General features: G+C 39.8%; 1 protein-coding gene across 1 annotated transcript in view; it reads left to right on the forward strand.

Moving 5' to 3' along the window:
* Positions 1–2,770: 2,770 nt before the first annotated feature.
* LOC122562670 (P2X purinoceptor 4-like) overlaps positions 2,771–19,016 on the forward strand; it is a 42,682-nt gene continuing 26,436 nt past the window's right edge. Inside the window, exons 1-3 of the mRNA XM_043715714.1 lie at positions 2,771–3,590; positions 12,492–12,639; positions 13,437–13,508. Of these exons, the coding sequence (XP_043571649.1) occupies positions 3,460–3,590; positions 12,492–12,639; positions 13,437–13,508 (351 nt within the window). The 5' untranslated portion in view covers positions 2,771–3,459. The remainder of the gene's footprint in view (positions 3,591–12,491; positions 12,640–13,436; positions 13,509–19,016) is intronic.

The following is a 19,016-nucleotide window of genomic DNA, read 5'->3' on the forward strand; positions in this document are numbered from 1 at the left end:
GGACAGCTGAAACTGACAACCGGAAGCAGCAGGGACAGGCCACTATAAATGCCAGAGGAAACACCACAGAAGCGCTTCACAGGAGGCTCCCAAGCACTGAGGATGTCACCTAGACAGGGGACGAAACGTTTGCAACAAAAACCTCCAGCTCGGCGAACAGAACCACAGCAGGAATTATTTTCACTGAAAAACAATTAAATCACTGTACAAGCTGGCTGGCAGTGCTAATTCAATCTGGAAAACAATACTAAGATAATAGTGATTTCTCCAGTTAATTAAAGCTAGGCATAGCTTTAATCACTGCTTAATGGTTTGTAATGTGTATGGTCCACAACACACATTTTAATTTTATTGTCTCACTGCTTGGAAGTTATGAGACAAGCTATCATTCACAACTGAGCCATAATATTGTTGTGGTGAAAATGTTTTCAGCAAGTAAACTGTGGTTTCATACATTTCCTGGATATTACTGCTTCATGTTTAATGAACAGAAAATAAACGTTTCTGTTTTTATGTGGTTTCTGATATTGTAGTTTAGCTATTTATGTCCTACTGTTTTTATTTAAACTTGTTAAAGCAGTGGATGTATAGAACTGGTTCTTATAAAAGCAGCCAATTCTAGTTTTAATCAATTTATTTATTAAAAGCTCTAGTTAAGAATGAGATTGAGATTTTTAAGGGCATAATATGATCAGATCCAGCATGAATTTATGTACTTCTGGAACATTATATTTCACAATATATCTAGTCAGGATTTTAAGAAGGAATTCTAATCCTGGGAGTCATCCAACATGTTTTCAAAATTTATGAAGGTTTATGATGGTAAATATTGAAAAATTATTGCCACTGGTCAGTGAATTGTGACAAGAAAGAAATAAAATTTTGCATTTATAAAGGAGTAGAAAATGCTTCAAATCACTTCATAGTCAATGAATTAGCTATCTGGTTTTTATATTCTAACAATTGACACTTCTACGATTGTAATATTAAAAAACACAACTTTTTTTAGGACTGCAGGAATTTGAGGAACAGATGCTTTTTGCCTATTAACATGGGGTCTGTTATAATCCAATTGAAAGACCAAAAAGGCACTGATTTAACATCACATCTGAATCTTGGCACTACAGATTTTGCGGAGAAGGTGAGGCCTGCAGATGCTGGAGATCAGAGCTGAAAATGTGTTGCTGGAAAAGCGCAGCAGGTCAGGCAGCATCCAAGGAACAGGAGAATCGACGTTTCGGGCTTATGCCCGAAACGTCGATTCTCCTGTTCCCTGGATGCTGCCTGATCTGCTGCGCTTTTCCAGCAACACATTTTCAGCACTACAGATTTTGCACCAATTCCCTATTACCACACTGAAGTATTGGTTTTTTTGGCACTTCCCTTGACTGCCATTACTCAAGCTCTCCATAGAAGATTTGCTCAGTTGTGATTGTCTCAATTTGGTGTGGATGTTTGGCTAAGCATCTCCATGTCTCATATGTTGTTCTAACGTCAAATCTTCAGAAACTTACTAAGGCAGCCAAAATCAAAGTGGTTGCTGTTTCATTGTTAATGTAGCTGACTTTAAACAAATTTTGAGTAAATTCCGAAGACTCAAGTTGTTGGTAAGACCATAAGACCATAAGACATAGGAGCGGAAGTAAGGCCATTCGGCCCATCGAGTCCACTCCGCCATTCAATCATGGCTGATGGGCATTTCAACTCCACTTACCCGCATTCTCCCCGACCCAAGTTGTTGGTAACGTACTGCAAATCTAACATCTGTAGAGCAGAGTGAGCAAGACTATTTCTTGAGACCTTGTTTGGTGGGCAGACTCACTCTTCATTCACAGGCTAAGGTTCACAGTCTGATGAACTTGTTTGGCTGTTTTTGCATATGATCATGTCTTGTGGACAGCTTGAGTTTGTGTGTGTGTGTGTGTGGCTTAGATAAGCTTATCCACTGCTGACTGGTACTGGTGATGGAAGAAGCATTAGGCTCAAGATAGGGCTTACCTGGAGCAGGCTAGCGCATTACTTCAGTTATCTTTGTGGTGATTGTAAGGGCAAAGATGTTGTTTAATTGAAGAACAAGTTCATGTTATGTTTCACATCCAACACTGAACAAATAACTAGTGTACAATTCAATGATAAATAGGAAATACAAATGATACCTTGGTTTTTGTCTGGTTAACCATCTACTTGTCTGTGATTTCACTGTCAGGATCACAATCATGGAGGGCATTGGAGAGCATGGCAGCGAAAAATATGCTGAAGAAGACTGGCAGTCTGCTTAACTCAATTAGAAACTGGGAACAAGCATGAATAAGCATGCCATCAAGGAATTTGAACCATTATGATGAATTGTGGGTGGCACGTGGCACAATGTTTAGCACTGCTGCCTCACAGTGCCAGGGACCTAGGTTTGACTCCAGCCTTGGGTGACTGTGTGGAGTTTGCATATTATCTTGTAAGGGTTTTCTTCAGGTACTCCAGTTCCCTCCCACAGTCCAGCGACACAGTCAGGTGGATTGGCTAGGCTAAATTATTCCGTTGTGTCCCGGGATATGGGAGCTAGGTAGATTAGTCATGGTAAATGCAGCGTTATGGGAATAGGGTGGGTGGCTGGGTTGTGATAGGATGCTCTTTTGTAGGGTGGGTGCAGACTGGATGAACCAAATGGCTCTTTCTGCACGGTAAGGGATTCTATGATTCAATAAAGGTGAGAATGTTGCCCTGTGATCACAGGCTGTCTTGCATTTAAGGTATGAGAGGTAATTTAGTTGAAACATGCAAAACTGATGGCTCTCCAGCGGCTGCATCTCAGAATGATCATATCTGACTTACACAAGAAAAGCTGTGAATTTTTGGAAAGTTTTGGAGTTGGGCATTTGGTGTGAACAACCATGGTAGAATAGAGGCTGGAGTGGACGTATGTTTGATGTCTCGGCGGTTCGAAGGAGGGAAGTTGAGACAGATGATCGTCTATGGTTGTACTGAAAGACAACCAGGCTTGTAGGGCCGAATGGTTTACTCCTATTCCACTATGTTTATACTTAGTGATGCTGGTATCAGAAGGCTCGTTGCACAACGGAGACTGGGCTGGGAATTGGACTTCTATGGCTTAGCTTCTTTCACCGAGCATCGACGTTGTTCACGATAGTTTAAAATCTGTACCAGATTTTCGCCGGAAAACAGAACAGGGAGACGAGTAAGACATTTAATATCTGACTCAGGCGGCATGATTCAGCTTTATTTTTGACGGAAAAAAATTGGAGTCTCGAAAACTGTTGCTAAAGCGTCAGAAACGTTACGCAAACAAAACTTGATTCAATGTGAATAATATGAAGTGAATAAATAGTGGAATCACATGACAAGTCAAAGGGGAGGCACAGCAGAGGGGGAAGGATTCGGCTTTGTGGTACTGTAGCAGCAAGTTGGGGAGATCTAACGTCTTATTTGACAAGAAACTGAACAATGGGAAGCTGTTCTTCAGTTTGTGATTTTATCCTGGAATATGATACTCCCAGGATCGTACTTATTAAAAACAGAAAAGTAGGGATGATAAACAGGGTCGTTCAGCTAGCAATCCTTGCGTACGTGATTGGGTGAGTTATACTGTAATGCTTCCGTACTTTTCTATTAGAAGCGCGATAAAAAATGTATGGAATAAGCACAAATGCTTGGTAGATTTATTTTAAAGATTGCGAAATAGAAGGACAACTTACGTGCACCGGAAGGACATGGTATTTGGTAATTTTTAAAAAACTGTGAAACATCATGATAGTCTGTAGCATGTGGAAAATATTTCCCAGCAGTGGAGCTTCGAATTAGGAAGTGCGAAAAATACATGCGCCAACACTGAAGAACAGTGCTTGATGAGCGAGTTTCACTTCCATGCAAGTATTTTATGTAAAAGGGATTCGATTTCTGCCCGACCCTTAGTCCCATTCTGCAAAGATGCATTGCCAGTGATCGTCAATGCTGGGCCGGATCATTTCCAACTCAAAATCGAATAAAATATCTTTCAGTGAATATTGGTAGTCATAGCTAGTGGCTGATTCGCTGATTATCTGATCAGAACTCAAGGTATGGAGGAAGATCAGTTGGCAAATCAAAGGACTGTTTCACAAAACCATTGAAGACAAAAAGGGGTTGGCCCAATGTTTCCCTTTTTGTTCTTTGAAGCATTTATCCAATTATTTTACCACAGACTTGTGACATTTCCCTTTTGCAAGTAGTCATCCAGTCCCCTATTTTTGAGAGTTACTTTTGAATCTCCAATGCCCCTCAGCCAACCATTCCAAATCATCATGACTCATTTGTTATTAAAAAAAATCTCATCTCTGGTTATTTTTGGCAATGAACCTAACACTGTATTCACTTATGAACCCCTGGCCATCGAAAATGAGAAGTTATATTTCTATAACACCTTTTAACTTGCACAATCTCCTAAGAGGTTTTCTGGAGCATTATAAAACAAATATTACACAGCCAATATGTAAAGGATGGCAGCAGTTGTGGATTGATTTAAAATTGGGAATTCACAAGCTAAAATTGGGAACCAGATATCTTTAAAATTATGGGGCTGATAGAAATTACAAAGAAAAATAGGTAAAACCTTGACTGGATTTGAATTCAAGGATGAACATTTTAAACTCAAAGCACTGCTTGACCTGGAACCCAATAAAATAATGAAGGAGAAACTAACAAAACCCTTCATGTTTTTATCCATTCATTTTCTTAACCTTTTTTGTTCCAGTTATGATCCCAACTGATGGTCATACTGGACGAGTCAGATCGCAGATTCAAATCTTGCTTGACACATCATCAGGTTTATTTTTGTGGTTTGGTTTCTGTGGTTGTCAGCTACTGCACATACTCATAGAAGGCTCGAGAAAATCAAAGATAGCACTTATTTTAGTTCTTTAGGTGCTATTTGGCTTTGACCCACCATTTGTAGGGAATGGTTTTCTGGATCAATATTTTGAGGAACCAACTAGATAACAGGCTAGTATTGAATACTAGACTGAATATTGAATAATGAAAAAGGAATAATTGACAATCTTGCTGTGTGAAGCTCTCTGGGAAAATATGGCCATAATGTGATAGAATTCTTCATTAAAATTCAGTGACATCATTGATTCTGAGACTGTGGCCTCGAGTCTAAATAAAGGAAATATGATTCTGTGAGGTGCAAGCTGACTATGATAAATTTGGGAATGTTTCTGAAAAGGATGGCAGTGAGTTAGCAGGAGAAAACTTATTAAAAATGCATATAGGACCTGCAACAATCGGCACAAAAACGTAACAGGAAAGGTGGCCTGACCATGGCTAAGAAGGGAAATCAGAGATAGTATGAAATTCAAGGAAGGAACATAAAAATGGCCAAAAACAGCAGCAGACCTGAGATTTGGGAGCAGTTTAGATTTCAGCAAGGGAGGACAAATGGATTGGTTAAGAGGGGGAAAATAGAGTATTGGAGTAAGCGTGCAGGTGTCTATAACTGATTGTAAAGCTTCAATAGAGAAAAATGAAGACAAAAATATTAGTGAAGACAAGTGTAGGTCCCTTCCAGCCAGAAACGTGAAAGTTATAGTGGGGAAACAAAGAGATGGCAGACCAATTAAATACATACTTTTGTTCTGACTTCACTAAAGAGGAACAGATAACAACCCGAAAATGTTGGGAAACACTGGATCTTGTGAGAGGGAAGAACTGAAGGAAATCAGTATTGGTAGATAAGCAGTACTGTGGAAATTGATGGGATTAAAGGCTGATAAATTCCCAGGGCTTGATTAATCGACATCCCAGAGTACTTAAGGAAGTGGTTCCAGAAGTAGTGATTGCATTGGTGGTTATTTTTGAAGATTCTGTTGGTTCTGGAACATTTCCTTTGGACTGCAGAGTAGCTAATATAGCCTCATTATTTCAATAAAAAAGGAGGTAGCAGGAAAACAGGGAATTATAGACTGGTTAGTCTGATAGTGGTGGTGGGGAAAATATGAGAGTTCATTATAAAATAATTAATGGTAGAGCACTTTGAAATAGTGATAGGAATGGACAGAGTCAGTATGGATTGATGAAAGAGAAATCATGCTTGATAAATCTAATGGAAAGTTTTGAGGATGTAACTAGTAGAGTTGTTAAAGGGGAGTCAGTGGAAATAGTTTAATTGGACGATTGGAAGGCTTTTGTTAAGATCTCACATAAGAGATTAGGAAGTAAAACTAAAATGCATTGGATTGGGGAACTGTACTGGCATGGATAAAGAACTGGTTGGCAGTCAGGAAAAAGGGTAGGAATAAATGGGTGTTTTTCTTGAGTGTCAGGCAGTGATTAGTGGGATACCACAGGGATCAGTGATTGGGTCTCAGCCAATTACAATACATATTAATGATATCGATGAGGGAGCTAAATGTATTAACTCCAAGTTTGTAGATGACGATGCTGGGTGGGAGGGTGAGCTGTGGAGGCTGCAGAGATGTGTCGCTGTGATTAGGACAAGTCAAGTGAGTGGATAAATGCATGGCAGGTGAAGTGTGACATGGATAAATGTGAGATTTTCTACTTTGGTAGCAAAACCAGGAAGGTAGATTCATTATCTGACTGGCAATTGATTGGGAAAGAGGGAGGTGCAGTGAGATCTATGTGACCTTGTGCATTAGTCACTGAAGTAAGCATGCAGGTGAAAGTGAAGAAGAAAAATGGTATGATGCCCTTCATAGCAAGTGGACACCAGTAAAGGAGTAGGGGATAGCTTACTGAAGTTATACAGAGTTTTGGTACGACCACACCTGAAATATTTTATGTAGTTTTAATCTCCTTATCGGAGGAAGGACACTCTGGCCATGGATGGTGCAACAAAGGTTTATCAGGCGAAATTGAGTACTGCAGATGCTGGAGGTTAGAGTCAAGACTGTGGTGCTGAAAAAGCACAGCAGAGTAGGCAGCATCTGAGAAGCAGGAAAATTGACGTTTCGGGCAAAATCCCTTCATCAGAAATGAGACTCATTCCTGATGAAGGGCTTTTGCTCAAAAACGACGATTTTCCTGCTCGGATGTTGCCCGACGAAAGGTTTATCAGTCTGATTTATGAAATGGCAGGTGTAGTGATTGGACCCAAGTGGATCTTATTGACTGAGTTCCTTGATTGGGTTTGTTAAGCTGGGCCAATCTGGGAGCCCTTGCAGACAGACATAATTAGGGGATTCAGAATCTCCTCACTTAAGGGACTGATTCTGAGCTGGCTGGTCATAGCCAGTGTACCGCGTGCAAAATACATAAAGGACAAAAGGGTAACTAGGGAGAGAATAGGCCCCCTCAAAGATCAGCAAGGCGGCCTTTGTGTGGAACTGCAGAAAATGGGGGAGATACTAAATGAGTATTTTGCATCAGTGTTTACTGTGGAGAAGGACATGGAAGATATAGAATGTAGGGAAATAGATAGTGACATCTTGGAAAATGTCCATATCACAGAGGAGGAAGTGCTGGATGTCTTGAAACACACAATAGTGGATAAATCCTCAGGACCTGATCAGGTGTACCCTAGAACTCTGTTTGAAGCTAGGGAAGTGATTGCTGGGCTCCTTGCTGAGATATTTGTATCATCGATAGGGACAGGTGTGGTGCCAGAAGACTGGAGGTTGGCTAATGTGGTGCCACTATTTAGGAAAGGTGGTAAGGTCAAGCCAGGGAACTATAGACCAGTGAGCCTGATGTCGGTGGTGGGCAAGTTATTGGAAGGAATCCTGAGGGACAGGATGTACATGTATGAAAGGCAAAGACTGACTAGGGATAGTCAACATGGCTTTGTGTGTGGGAAATAGTGTGTCATGAACTTAATTCAGTTTTTTGAAGAAGTAACAAAGAGGATTGATGAGGACAGAGCAGTAGGTATTCTATATGGACTTCAGTAAGACGTTCAACAAGGTTCTGCATGGAAGACTGGTTAGCAAGGTTAGATCTCATGGAATACAGGGAGAACTAGCCATTTGGATACAAAACTAGTTCAAAGGTAGAAGACAGACAGTGGTGGTGAAGGGTTGTTTTTCAGACTGGAGGCCTGTGACCAGTGGAGTGCCAAAGGGATTGGTGCTGGGTCCACTACTTTTTGTCATTTATATAAATAATTTGGATGTGAGCATAAGAGGTATAGTTAAAGTTTGCAGATGACACCAAAATTGGAGGTGTAGTGGACAGTGAAGAAGGTACCTCCGATTACAACGGGATCGTGATCAGATGGGCCAATTGGCTGAGAAGTGGCAGATGGAGTTTAATTTAGATAAATGTGAGGTGCTGCATTTTGGGAAAGCAAATCTTAGCAGGATTTGTATACTTAAGATTAGATTAGATTTGTATGGAAACAGACCCTTCGGCCCAACAAGTACAAACTGACCCTCCAAAAAGTAACCCACCAAGACCCATTCCCTTATCCTATATATACCCCTGACTAATAGGTAATTAATGGACCTTAATGGTAAGGTCTTAGGGAGTGTTGCTGAACAAAGAGACATTGGAGTGCAGGTTCATAGCTCATTAAAGTAGAGTCGCAGGATAATGAAGAAGGCGTTTGGTTATGCTTTCCTTTAATGGTCAGAGTATTGAGTACAGGAGTTGGAAGGTCATGTTGCGGCTGTATAGGACATTGGTTAGACCACTGTTGGAATATTGTGTGCAATTCTGGTCGCCTTCCTATCGGAAAGATGTTGTGAAACTTGAAAGAGTTCAGAAAATATTCACAAGGATGTTGCCAGGGTTGGAGGATTTGAGCTATAGGGAGAGGTTGAATAGGCTAGGGCTTTTTTCCCTGGAGCATCAGAGGCTGAGGGGTGACCTTATAGAGGTTAATAAAATCATGAGGGGCATGGATAACATAAATAAACAGTCTTTTTCCTGGGGTAGGGGAATCCAGGTTTAGGGTGAGCGAGGAAAGATATAAAAGAGACCTAAGGGGCAACGTTTTCATGCAGAGAGTGGTGTGTGTATGGAATGAGCTGTCAGAGGAAGTGTTGGAGGCTGGTACAATTGCACATTTAAAAGGCATCTGGATGGGTATACGAATAGGAAGGGTTTGGAGGGATATGGGCCAGGTGCTGGCAGGTGGGACTAGATTAGGTTGGGATATCTGGTCGATACGCATGAATTGAACTGAAGGGTCTGTTTCTGTGCTGTACATCTCTGACTATGACTCTATGTAAATAAAGGGTGACTTAGTGATGGGATACCAGCCTCTGTGCAGTTATTTCAGCAGCACTGAGATGTGAAGAGAGTCCAGATTTGTTAGGAATATATTCACTGGATTTTCAGGAGCATGAGGAAGGATCTGCGTGAAAACATAGCCCCTCAGGTCCCTTTAAAATCTTTTCCCTCTCACTACAGCATGGAAACAGACCCTTCGGTCCAACCTGTCCATGCTGACCAGATATCCCAACCCAGTCTAGTCCCACCTGCAGGCACCTGGCCCATATCCCTACAAACCCTTCCTATTCATATACCCATCCAGACGCCTCTTAAATGTTGTAATTGTGATAGCCTTCACTACTTCCTCTGGTAGCTCATTCCATACATGTACCACCCTCTGCGTGAAAATGTTGCCCCTTAGGTCTCTTTTATATCTTTCCCCTCTCACTCTAAACCTATACCCTCTAGTTCTGGACTGTCCCACCCCAGGGAAAAGACTTTGTCTATTTATCCATCCATGCCCCTTATAATTTTGTAACCCTCTATAAGGTTACTCCTCAGCCTCCAATGCTCCAGGGAAAACAGCCCCAACATATTCAGCCTCTTCCTATAGCTCAAATCCTCCAACCCTGGCAACATCCTTGTAAATCTTTTCTGAAGCCTTTCAAGTTTCACAACATTTTTCCGATAGGAAGGAGACCAGAATTGCACACAATATTCCAACAGTGGTCTAACCAATATCCTGTGCTGTACATCTCTATGGCTCTAATGACCTTAAATCTTAGTCCTCAACTTTTGGCTTGCCCTCCCCTGTGAAAAGACCTTGATTATTCACCCTATCCATGCCCCTCATGATTTTATAAACCTCCATAAGGTGGCTCCTCAGTCTCCAAAGCTGCAGAAAAAATATCCTACATGTGCAACACATTTGCATAATCTTTTGAGTATTCTGTTGGTTAGTTGTTGAAAGGTTGCTGGTACATTTTTCATTTCAAACTGCATGACTTGATTTTGCTAAAATTCACCTGGTGTTCCATAAGCTAATAAATTCTTTAGCTTTATCAGTCAATGGAACTTGCCAATATTCTTTTTAACAAGTCATTTTTTGTAACAAATTATGCCTGTCCATCCTTTCAATAGAATCTTCCAATAATGAACTTGGATATGAATCTACTTTTGTAAGTGCATTGACTCTGCTATAATAGATACTAAAAATCAATTTTGGGGCGATTCATGGAGAGTCTCCCTCCATGATCCCCATCATGTTTTCCTGTGCAATTCTGTGTTTGCACTTTCATGTGCTCACCTGAGGCAGAATTTTCAGGATTTCCAGCACCATTTTAAAGCACAGCTGTGCATTAGGTCATGTGTTGCCGGTCAGGTACATTAAGTGTACACTGTACACGTAGTGGAAGAGAAACAAAAAACTAAAGCTTCTTTGAGTACATAGGTAGTGCAGGTGATACTTCATTGTAAGTATAAGTTCACATTTGTGAATATATTGGTATTTTACATCATCACCTATCTAATTAATAGCCATTTAACTGCAGCTGCAAGAATCAAGATACTCAGGCTAACTGTCCTTTTGAGTCATGTTGGAACCATTTCTACTCTTTTCCCTAATGCCCAGCATAGCATAATATCTTGTCATTGTTTAAACAGGGCGCATCACATGCTGGAAAGCCTTCAAAAGGTTGAAAACATTAACTTCTAATGAACATCAACAAAAGCTAAGATAAAACAAATATAAAAACATTTGTTTTGCAAAACAAACAGTGTCTGCTTGCTTTTAAAGCTACAACAAATTTACACGCCATGAGTAATCACTACATCCAGCTCACATCTATTGAACGGAGTGTCAATTAAATCCTGTTTGGCTTGTTGTATCTGACGCTGCAGCATTTTATCACGCTGAAGATATTGTTTATCCTTGAAAGACCACTGCTGGTCTCCAGCTCCTCAGAGCCCATCACATCCTCTCTTTGCCTGCTCTCGTTGAGCACTGCATATTAGGATCAAATGATAAACTTGAGCGCAAGGTCTTCTCAGACCAATCCAAGTATCAGAATCTATTGTTTGCTTCATTTGCTCCCTGCAGAAAAATGGGCTGCATTGTATCTATATTTAGTTTCAGTGAGGGGTTTGTATAGTTAAGTCATTAGCCATGGTGGCAAAGGGTAGCCCTTGTCTCCCAGAAACCCATCTTTATAAGGCATCTGGCTCTTGCCAGATCTTGCTGTATTTTCCCAACTGTATTACCATCGTCCATCTTATAGAAGGGCTGTGAAAATCTGGCTCAAGATGTTTGTGATCCATGTCATTATGGCACTGTCATGATAAATGAGCTCCAGCTATTATGACTCAGTTCAATAATGTAATTTTACAGATTGAACTTAATCTCCTCCCTCAGGAGCAAGTTTCTCTGGGTTGAGTTTGTAAGGTTGACATTTTATGGGCATTGCATTCCCTACATTAACATCATGTGAAAGACATTTTTTCCTAGCTGATTTATACAAATGAATCTGAGTCTGTAATATCTTTTGTTTGATCTTCAATAATTTTCTGTGATGTAGAATATCGTATTATTTAGCTTTTCCCAACCGTCAGTAATATCCAGTCTGATTACTGGAGAGTCAACTTTAGTTTCTGATTCCTACTGAAATTGCTCTTATTTTTGCTTCATTCCCTGTTTCTTTCACCACTGTAAATACACCTCTGTTCTGACTATCCGACCTATCATAGTATCACTTTAGCATATTAACATGATACACAGTTGCTGATTTTTCCTCTTGTCTGGAGTACTCACAACATAATTTACATAATTGAGTACCTTTTGAATTTGATAAGATCCAGTGAATCTTGCTCTTAATGGTTCTTAGAGACAGGTAGTAACACTATTAGCTTGTCTCCAACAACAAAATTCTGAGCTTCAGCCTTTTATGTACTCTAGTTTCCATTATTAGTCGAGTACTATTCAAATGCTTTTTGACTAACTCACAAGTCACAACCATTAGTCAGGCTACCATATATATGTCAGCTAGTATATATCTTTGATTCTCCAACTAGGATTTTAAAAAGTTGTTCTTGGGATTTGAGAATCATTGGCAGGAGCAGCAATTATTGCTTTATCCCTAGTTGCCGCTGGGAAGGTGATGATAAACCACCTTCAAATGCACAGCTTTAAATATAAGGACAATCCCAAGGCGCAGTATGTAATCAGACTTTAATGTTTTGCTTTGGTCTATAATTAACTTTCCTTAGCACCACTATTGCTATTTGAAAATTTTGAAAATGATCATTACCAGTTTTTAAAAACTGTATTCCAGGTGGGTACTTGTGTGGCAGAAAGGCTATCAAGAATTTGATTCCACCATTGGCTCGGTTACAACCAAAGTAAAAGGTATTACTATTACAAATTCATCTCCACATGAAGAATACATATGGGATGCAGCTGATTATGTTATTCCTTCACAGGTATGATTTTGAATACTAAGAACTTTGAAAACCACATTTTCTTATCACTATTTGTTATTAAAAATATACTGTTTCTTAACTTTGCATGAAACGAGTGCTGACACAATGCAGAAATCAGACATTTGAGCTGAAAAATCTAGAGAGATTGTGGGAGTTAACTTTTCCTGTGTATTTTTTTCCTCTGGGATAATCAATCCATTGTTTTTTGTGACCTTGAATTTGTCTATTCATTTTCCCAAGTTTGCAGTGGGATATTGACTACACTTCATTGTCTAGTGCTTTATGTGGTTTGCTGAGGAGAGAAGCAAGAGAAGTTTCATTCTCAGAGGGCATTTCTGTCTCCTTGCAGGGCGTCTTTGCCTGTGTATTTTCGAAGGTGCAGAATTCCCTGTCACAGAGTGCAGTGCAGGTTGAATTGTTAATCATATTCAAGGTTGAGATAGATTTATGATCAGTAAGGGAATCTAGAGTTATAGGGAAAAGACAGGTAAGTGGAGTTGAGGATTATTAGATCAGCCATGATTTTATTCAATGGTGGAGCAGACTTGATGGGCTGAATGTCCTACTTCTGCTCCTCCCTTTTCAGCTCTTGTGGTGTGTTTTTTAATAAAACCTTTTATCGTTATTTGCATCACTGATCCTAAGCAATAAAAGTATTCCATTTTTTAAATAGTTACCAAAGTGAACATTTTAATAAAGTGCAATTTTTGATATAAAAACACTTCTTTAATTAGAAATTCAAACATTATTATTTCTTTATAGTTGCATATAATTAAAGCTTTTTTCACTCTTAACAGCAAGAGAACTCCTTCTTTATTATGACTAATTTTATTCTTACCAAGAATCAGACGCAAGGTCGGTGCCCTGAGGTAAGAATTCAGCAGCTACTCCACATTCTTAATTGTTGTGATTGGTTTAACAACTAAACATGTAAATTCACATGAATGTTTGCAATCTGAACAGAGCCTATACACAGTCCCTTTGTAATCGAACATTTGGAATTCTGTGTTAAGTTCTGGTCACCCAGTTATAGGAAGAATATTATCGAGCTGGAGAGGGTTCAGAAGAGATTTACCAGGATGTTGCCAGGTATGGAAGGTTTGAGTTCTAAAGAAAGGGTGATAGGCAAGGATTTTTTTCACTGGAGCATAGGAGGTTGAGAGGTGACCTGACAGAACTTATAAAATAACGAGAGATATAGATAGAGTTGATGGTAGTTGTCTTTTCCCTAAAATAGGGAATTTAAAGACTAGGGGGCACATTTTTAAGGTGAGAGCAGTGAAATGTAAAATAAGACAGAAGAGGCAAATGTTTTACACGGAGGGTGGTTCAAGTGTGGAATGATCTTCCTGAGGAGGTGGTGGATGCAGGTATAATTACAATGTTTAAAAGATATTTGGATGGATACATGAATAGGAGAGGATTTGGAGGGATATGGGCCAGGAACAGGCAGGTGAGACTGGTTTAGTTTGGGATTATGCTCAGCATGGAGTGGTTGCACAAAAGAGTCTGTTTCCATGTTGTATGACTCTATGACTCTATCTAATCACCACACTACATTTAAATCAAATCAGTTGCACCCTTGTGGTACATCAACCTATTTATTCAATCCTTGTGGTTTCATCAGATAAAACGTATATTTCTCTGGAATAAATAGGTTAATGTACCACAAGAGTGCAACTGACTTTATGCATAGAAGTATACATACATAGTGTAAATTTACACTATCTTTATCAGAAAGGATAACCACAAACAATATCAGAAGTCCCATTTTTTAAAACACCCATTGTTTCAGTGCTCTTGATTCCCCCGCCCACCACCATGTTTGTTGTTTTCAGTGCTTTTTAAATGTATTATTCATCAGAAGTTGGAGCAGAAATAGTCCATATAGTCTTTGTGATCTGATGGTATCTGAGCTTAATTTACATACTTTTGTTCTGTAATCCCTTGATATCCTTGCCTAACCATTGGTTTCAACCTTAAAATTTAATTGAGCCAATATCTACATTTGCTAGGGGGAGTGAATTCTAGATTTCTGTTAACCTCTGGGTGAAAAAATGTTTTTAACTTCCCTACTAAATGGCCAACCTCAAATTCTGAGTTCAAATTCCCAGAAAAGAGAGGTTTGTTAGTGTATTTGGAGCTACTATCATTTGAAACAACTGTTAGATCATCCCTGAACCTACTAAACTCAAGGAAATATGTAACCTGTCCTCATGCCTTGTTATAATTTGAGTGAACCTACAGTGTGCTCCTTCCAAAGCTATTATATCCTTTCACTTATAATAGTTTTGTCCACTCTCATAGCATGTGCATGTCATTTCTTTAATACCTGGACATGTGTTTCATTTAAGTCTCATTATTTACTGATTTCAATGTTTGAATTTTATTAATGCAGTAAATGTGTTTGTTTTAGGTCCTTGGTACCGTTGATATTTTGTCTTGTTTCTTCACTGTGAGAATGGATGCAAAGTATTCAGTTAACAAAGCTATTAGTTCCTTATTACCCTTCACAGTCTCACATGCATTCCCTTTGCCACTTGAATTTTCTTAAGATATTTAAACATTTTTTGCTGGTAGCTATGGCAATTTTTCTCAAAATTTGCTGTTTCCTTGTAATTCTTTGGTGCTTTTTATGGCTTTGCAGGTTTTCTGCAGGTTTTCCATTTCCCTTTGCATTTATGTCGGTTTCTATTCACTTTTAGCTTGACAATTTGTCTTGCCTCACTGGTTGCTATGGATGCTTAACCACAAAAGTGGAGGCCTTGTTATTTGATGGGTATGGATTGGTTTTTAATAAGTTCAAATACTTATTTGAATACTTTGCACTGTTTGCTTCTAGGTTTATCCAGTAATGGTTCTGCTTGGTATCCTGTGATAAATTAATTTATTTATTTCCACCAAAATTTGTATTACTTAAACCATGGTTTGTGATTTTTCTTCTCAAACTTAATATCAACTTAAATCATAGGGCCACTATTTGGTAGATGTGCCCTTATTGTCAGATTGTTAAACTAATATTGATTGGTTACTAATCACTTAATCCAATATGGCTTCTTCCCATGTCAAGATATCTAGAAAAATGTGTCGAATACTTCATAGAAATTAAGTGAGCTACTTAAGCTGCTTTGTTCTTCCCAAACTGTGGTAATTAAATTCTCTCATTCTATCTGTTTTGCTCTTAGTAACCTCATCAAAAAACTTAAGAAATAGGAGCAAGAATAGCCCAAATTTCCACTGCACACACCCATTCCTCTGTTTCATCATTCAATATGATCATCATTGACTGAGTCTCAACTCAACTCTCCAGTCCACTCTCCACATTGCTTCATAAATCACGAGGTGGAACAAATTGATTTATTTCTTTGAGTAGGAGAAAGTAAGAGTGCAGATGCTGGAGATCAAAGTCAACAAGTCAAAAAGTGTGGTGCTGAAAAAGCAGAGCTGGTCAGGCAGCATCCGAGGAGCAGGTGAGTCGACGTTTTGAGCATAAGGTCTTCATCAGGAATGTATTTCTTTGAGCGTTGTGGATTTAAAATATTGTTGGTTCTGTCCATTGCTGTGGTGCAACTAGTCAGAGCAGGCTAAGTGTGAATCGAGTTTTCAGAGCAGGGGTTTCGATGTGGGTTAGAACCATAGAATCCCTACAGTGTGGAAGTAGGCTCTTCAGCCCAACAAGTCCACACCCATCCTCTGAAGTTCTAAATTGGGGAAAGGCCAATTTTGACGGTATTAGGCAAGAACTTTTGGAAGCTGATAGGGGGTAGATGTTTGCAAGTTAAGGGATGACTGGAAAATGGGAAGCCTTCAGAAATGAGCTAACGAGAATCCAGAGAAAGTACATTCCTGTTAGGGTGAAAGGAAAGGCTGGTAAGTATAGGGAATGCTGGATGACTAAAGAAATTGAGGGTTTGGTTAAGAAAAAGAAGGAAACACATGTAAGGATAGGATAGATCAAATTAATCCTGAGAAGAGTATAATTAAGTAGAAGTATACTTAGGAGGGAAATCAGGAGGGCAAAAAGGGGACATGAGATAGCTTTGGCAAATAGAATTAAGGAGAACCCAAAGAGTTTTTACAAATACATGAAGGACAAAAGGGTAACTAGGGAGGGAATAGGGCCCCTCAGAGATCAGCAAGGCGTCCTTTGTGTGAAGCCGCAGAAAATGGGGGACATACTAAATGAATATTTTGCTTTAGTATTTACTGTGGAAAAGGATATGGAAGATATGGACTGTAGGGAAATAGATGGTGACATCTTGCAAATGTCCATATTACAAAGGGAAAAGTGCTAGATGTCTTGAAATGGGTACAGTTGGATAATCCCCAGGACTTGATCAGGTGTACCCTAGAACTCTTTGGGAAGCTAGAGAAGTGATTGCTGGGCCTCTTGCTGAGATATTTGTATAATTGATAGTCACAGGTGAGGTGCCGGAAGACTGGAGGTTGGCTAACGTGGTGCCACAGTTTAAGAAAGGTGGTAAGGACAAGCCAGGGAACTGTAGACCAGTGAGCCTGATGTCGGTGGTGGGCAAGTTGTTGGCGGGAATCCTGAGGGACAGGATGTACATGTATTTGGAAATGCAAGGTCTGATTAGGGATAGTCAACATGGCTTTGTGCATGGGAAATCATGTCTCACAAACTTGACGGTGCTGGGTCCTCTACTTTTTTGTCATTTACATAAATGATTTGGATGCGAGCATAAGAGGTATAGTTAGTAAGTTTGCAGATGACACCAAAATTGGAGGTGTAGTGGACAGCGAAGAGGGTTACCTCACATTACAACAGGACCTTGATCAGATGGGCCAATGGGCTGAGAAGTGGCAGATGATGTTTAATTCAGATAAATGAGAGGTTCTGCATTTTGGGAAAGCAAATCTTAGCAGGACTTATACACTTAATGGTAAGGCCCTAGGGAATGCTGCTGAACAGAGACCTTGGAGTGCAGGTTCATAGCTCCTTGAAAGTGGAGTCGCAGGTAGATAGGATAGTGAAGAAGGTGTTTGGCATGCTTTCCTTTATTGTTCAGAGTATTGAGTACAGGAGTTGGGATGTCATGTTGCGGCTGTACAGGACATTGGTTAGGCCACTGTTGGAATATTGCGTACAATTCTGGTCTCCTTCCTGTTGGAAAGATGTTGTGAAACTTGAAAGGGTTCAGAAAAGATTTACAAGGATGCTGCCAGGGTTGGATAATTTGAATTTTAGGGACATGTTAAACAGGCTGGGCTGTTTTCTCTGGAGTGTCTGAGGCTGAGGGGTGACCTTATAGAGATTTACAAAATTATGAAGGGCATGGGTAGGTAAACAGGCAAAGTCTTTTCCCTGGGGTCGGGGAGTCCAGAACTAGAGGGCATAGGTTTAGGGTGAGACGGGAAAGATATGAAAGAGACCTATGGGGCAACTTTTTCACACAGAGAGTGGTACGTGTTTGGAATGAGCCGCCAGAGGAAGTGGTGGAGGCTGGTACAATTGCAACATTTAAGAGGCATTTGGATGGGTATATGAATAGGAAGGGTTTGGAGGGATATGGGCCAGGTGCTGGCAGGTTGGACTAGATTGGGTTGGGTTATCTGGTCAGCATGGATGGGTTGGACCAAAGGGTCTGTTTCCATGCTGTACATCTCTATGACTCTATGCCCTCTAGTTCTGGACTCCCCCATCCCAGGGAAAGACTTTGTCTATTTACCCTATCCATGTCCCTCATGATTTTATAAACTCCGAAAGGTCACCCCTCAGCCTCTGACACTCCAGGAATAACAGCCCCAGCCTGTTCAGCCTCTCCCTATAGCTCAAATCCTCCAAACCTGGCAACATCCTTGTAAGTCTTCGTCCTAATTTTTCCCAGCCAAATAGGTGATTAGCTCAGACAAAAGTAACAAAGGAATCTCACGGTGAACATGTTTAGTGTTCAAAATCTTGTATCACACAGTTTGATATTACCAAAGTTGTTTACTTTCTTTTGACTTTTTCTCAAGGTACCTATGGCTTTTCCAGAACATGGGAGCTAAATTGGGCACAACAAAACACTGAGGAAATCTAAGTAAACATTGTCAGTATTGTCTTTCTAAAATCCACATATTCTGTCACTCACTAATCTATTCCACTATCATACAATGTGACAATACTTTAAATGTTTGCAAAACTTTCCCATTCAAATCTTTTCCTGGTCCACCTTGTTTAACAATATGACAAAATAATGTTCTTTCAACAATATGATGTAATTGTATTTACTATGTTCAGCACCAGTGGAGGTTAAATAGAGTTTTAAATAACATGAACCCAATAATGAGAGGTGAGCTCTGAATGGCAGGGAGCAATAGTATGTGCAAAACTAGGGAGAGATTTCACCATGTTGGAATTTTAAATTAGGTAA

Source organism: Chiloscyllium plagiosum, chromosome 25 (assembly GCF_004010195.1).
Source record: "Chiloscyllium plagiosum isolate BGI_BamShark_2017 chromosome 25, ASM401019v2, whole genome shotgun sequence".
NCBI lineage: Eukaryota > Metazoa > Chordata > Chondrichthyes > Orectolobiformes > Hemiscylliidae > Chiloscyllium > Chiloscyllium plagiosum.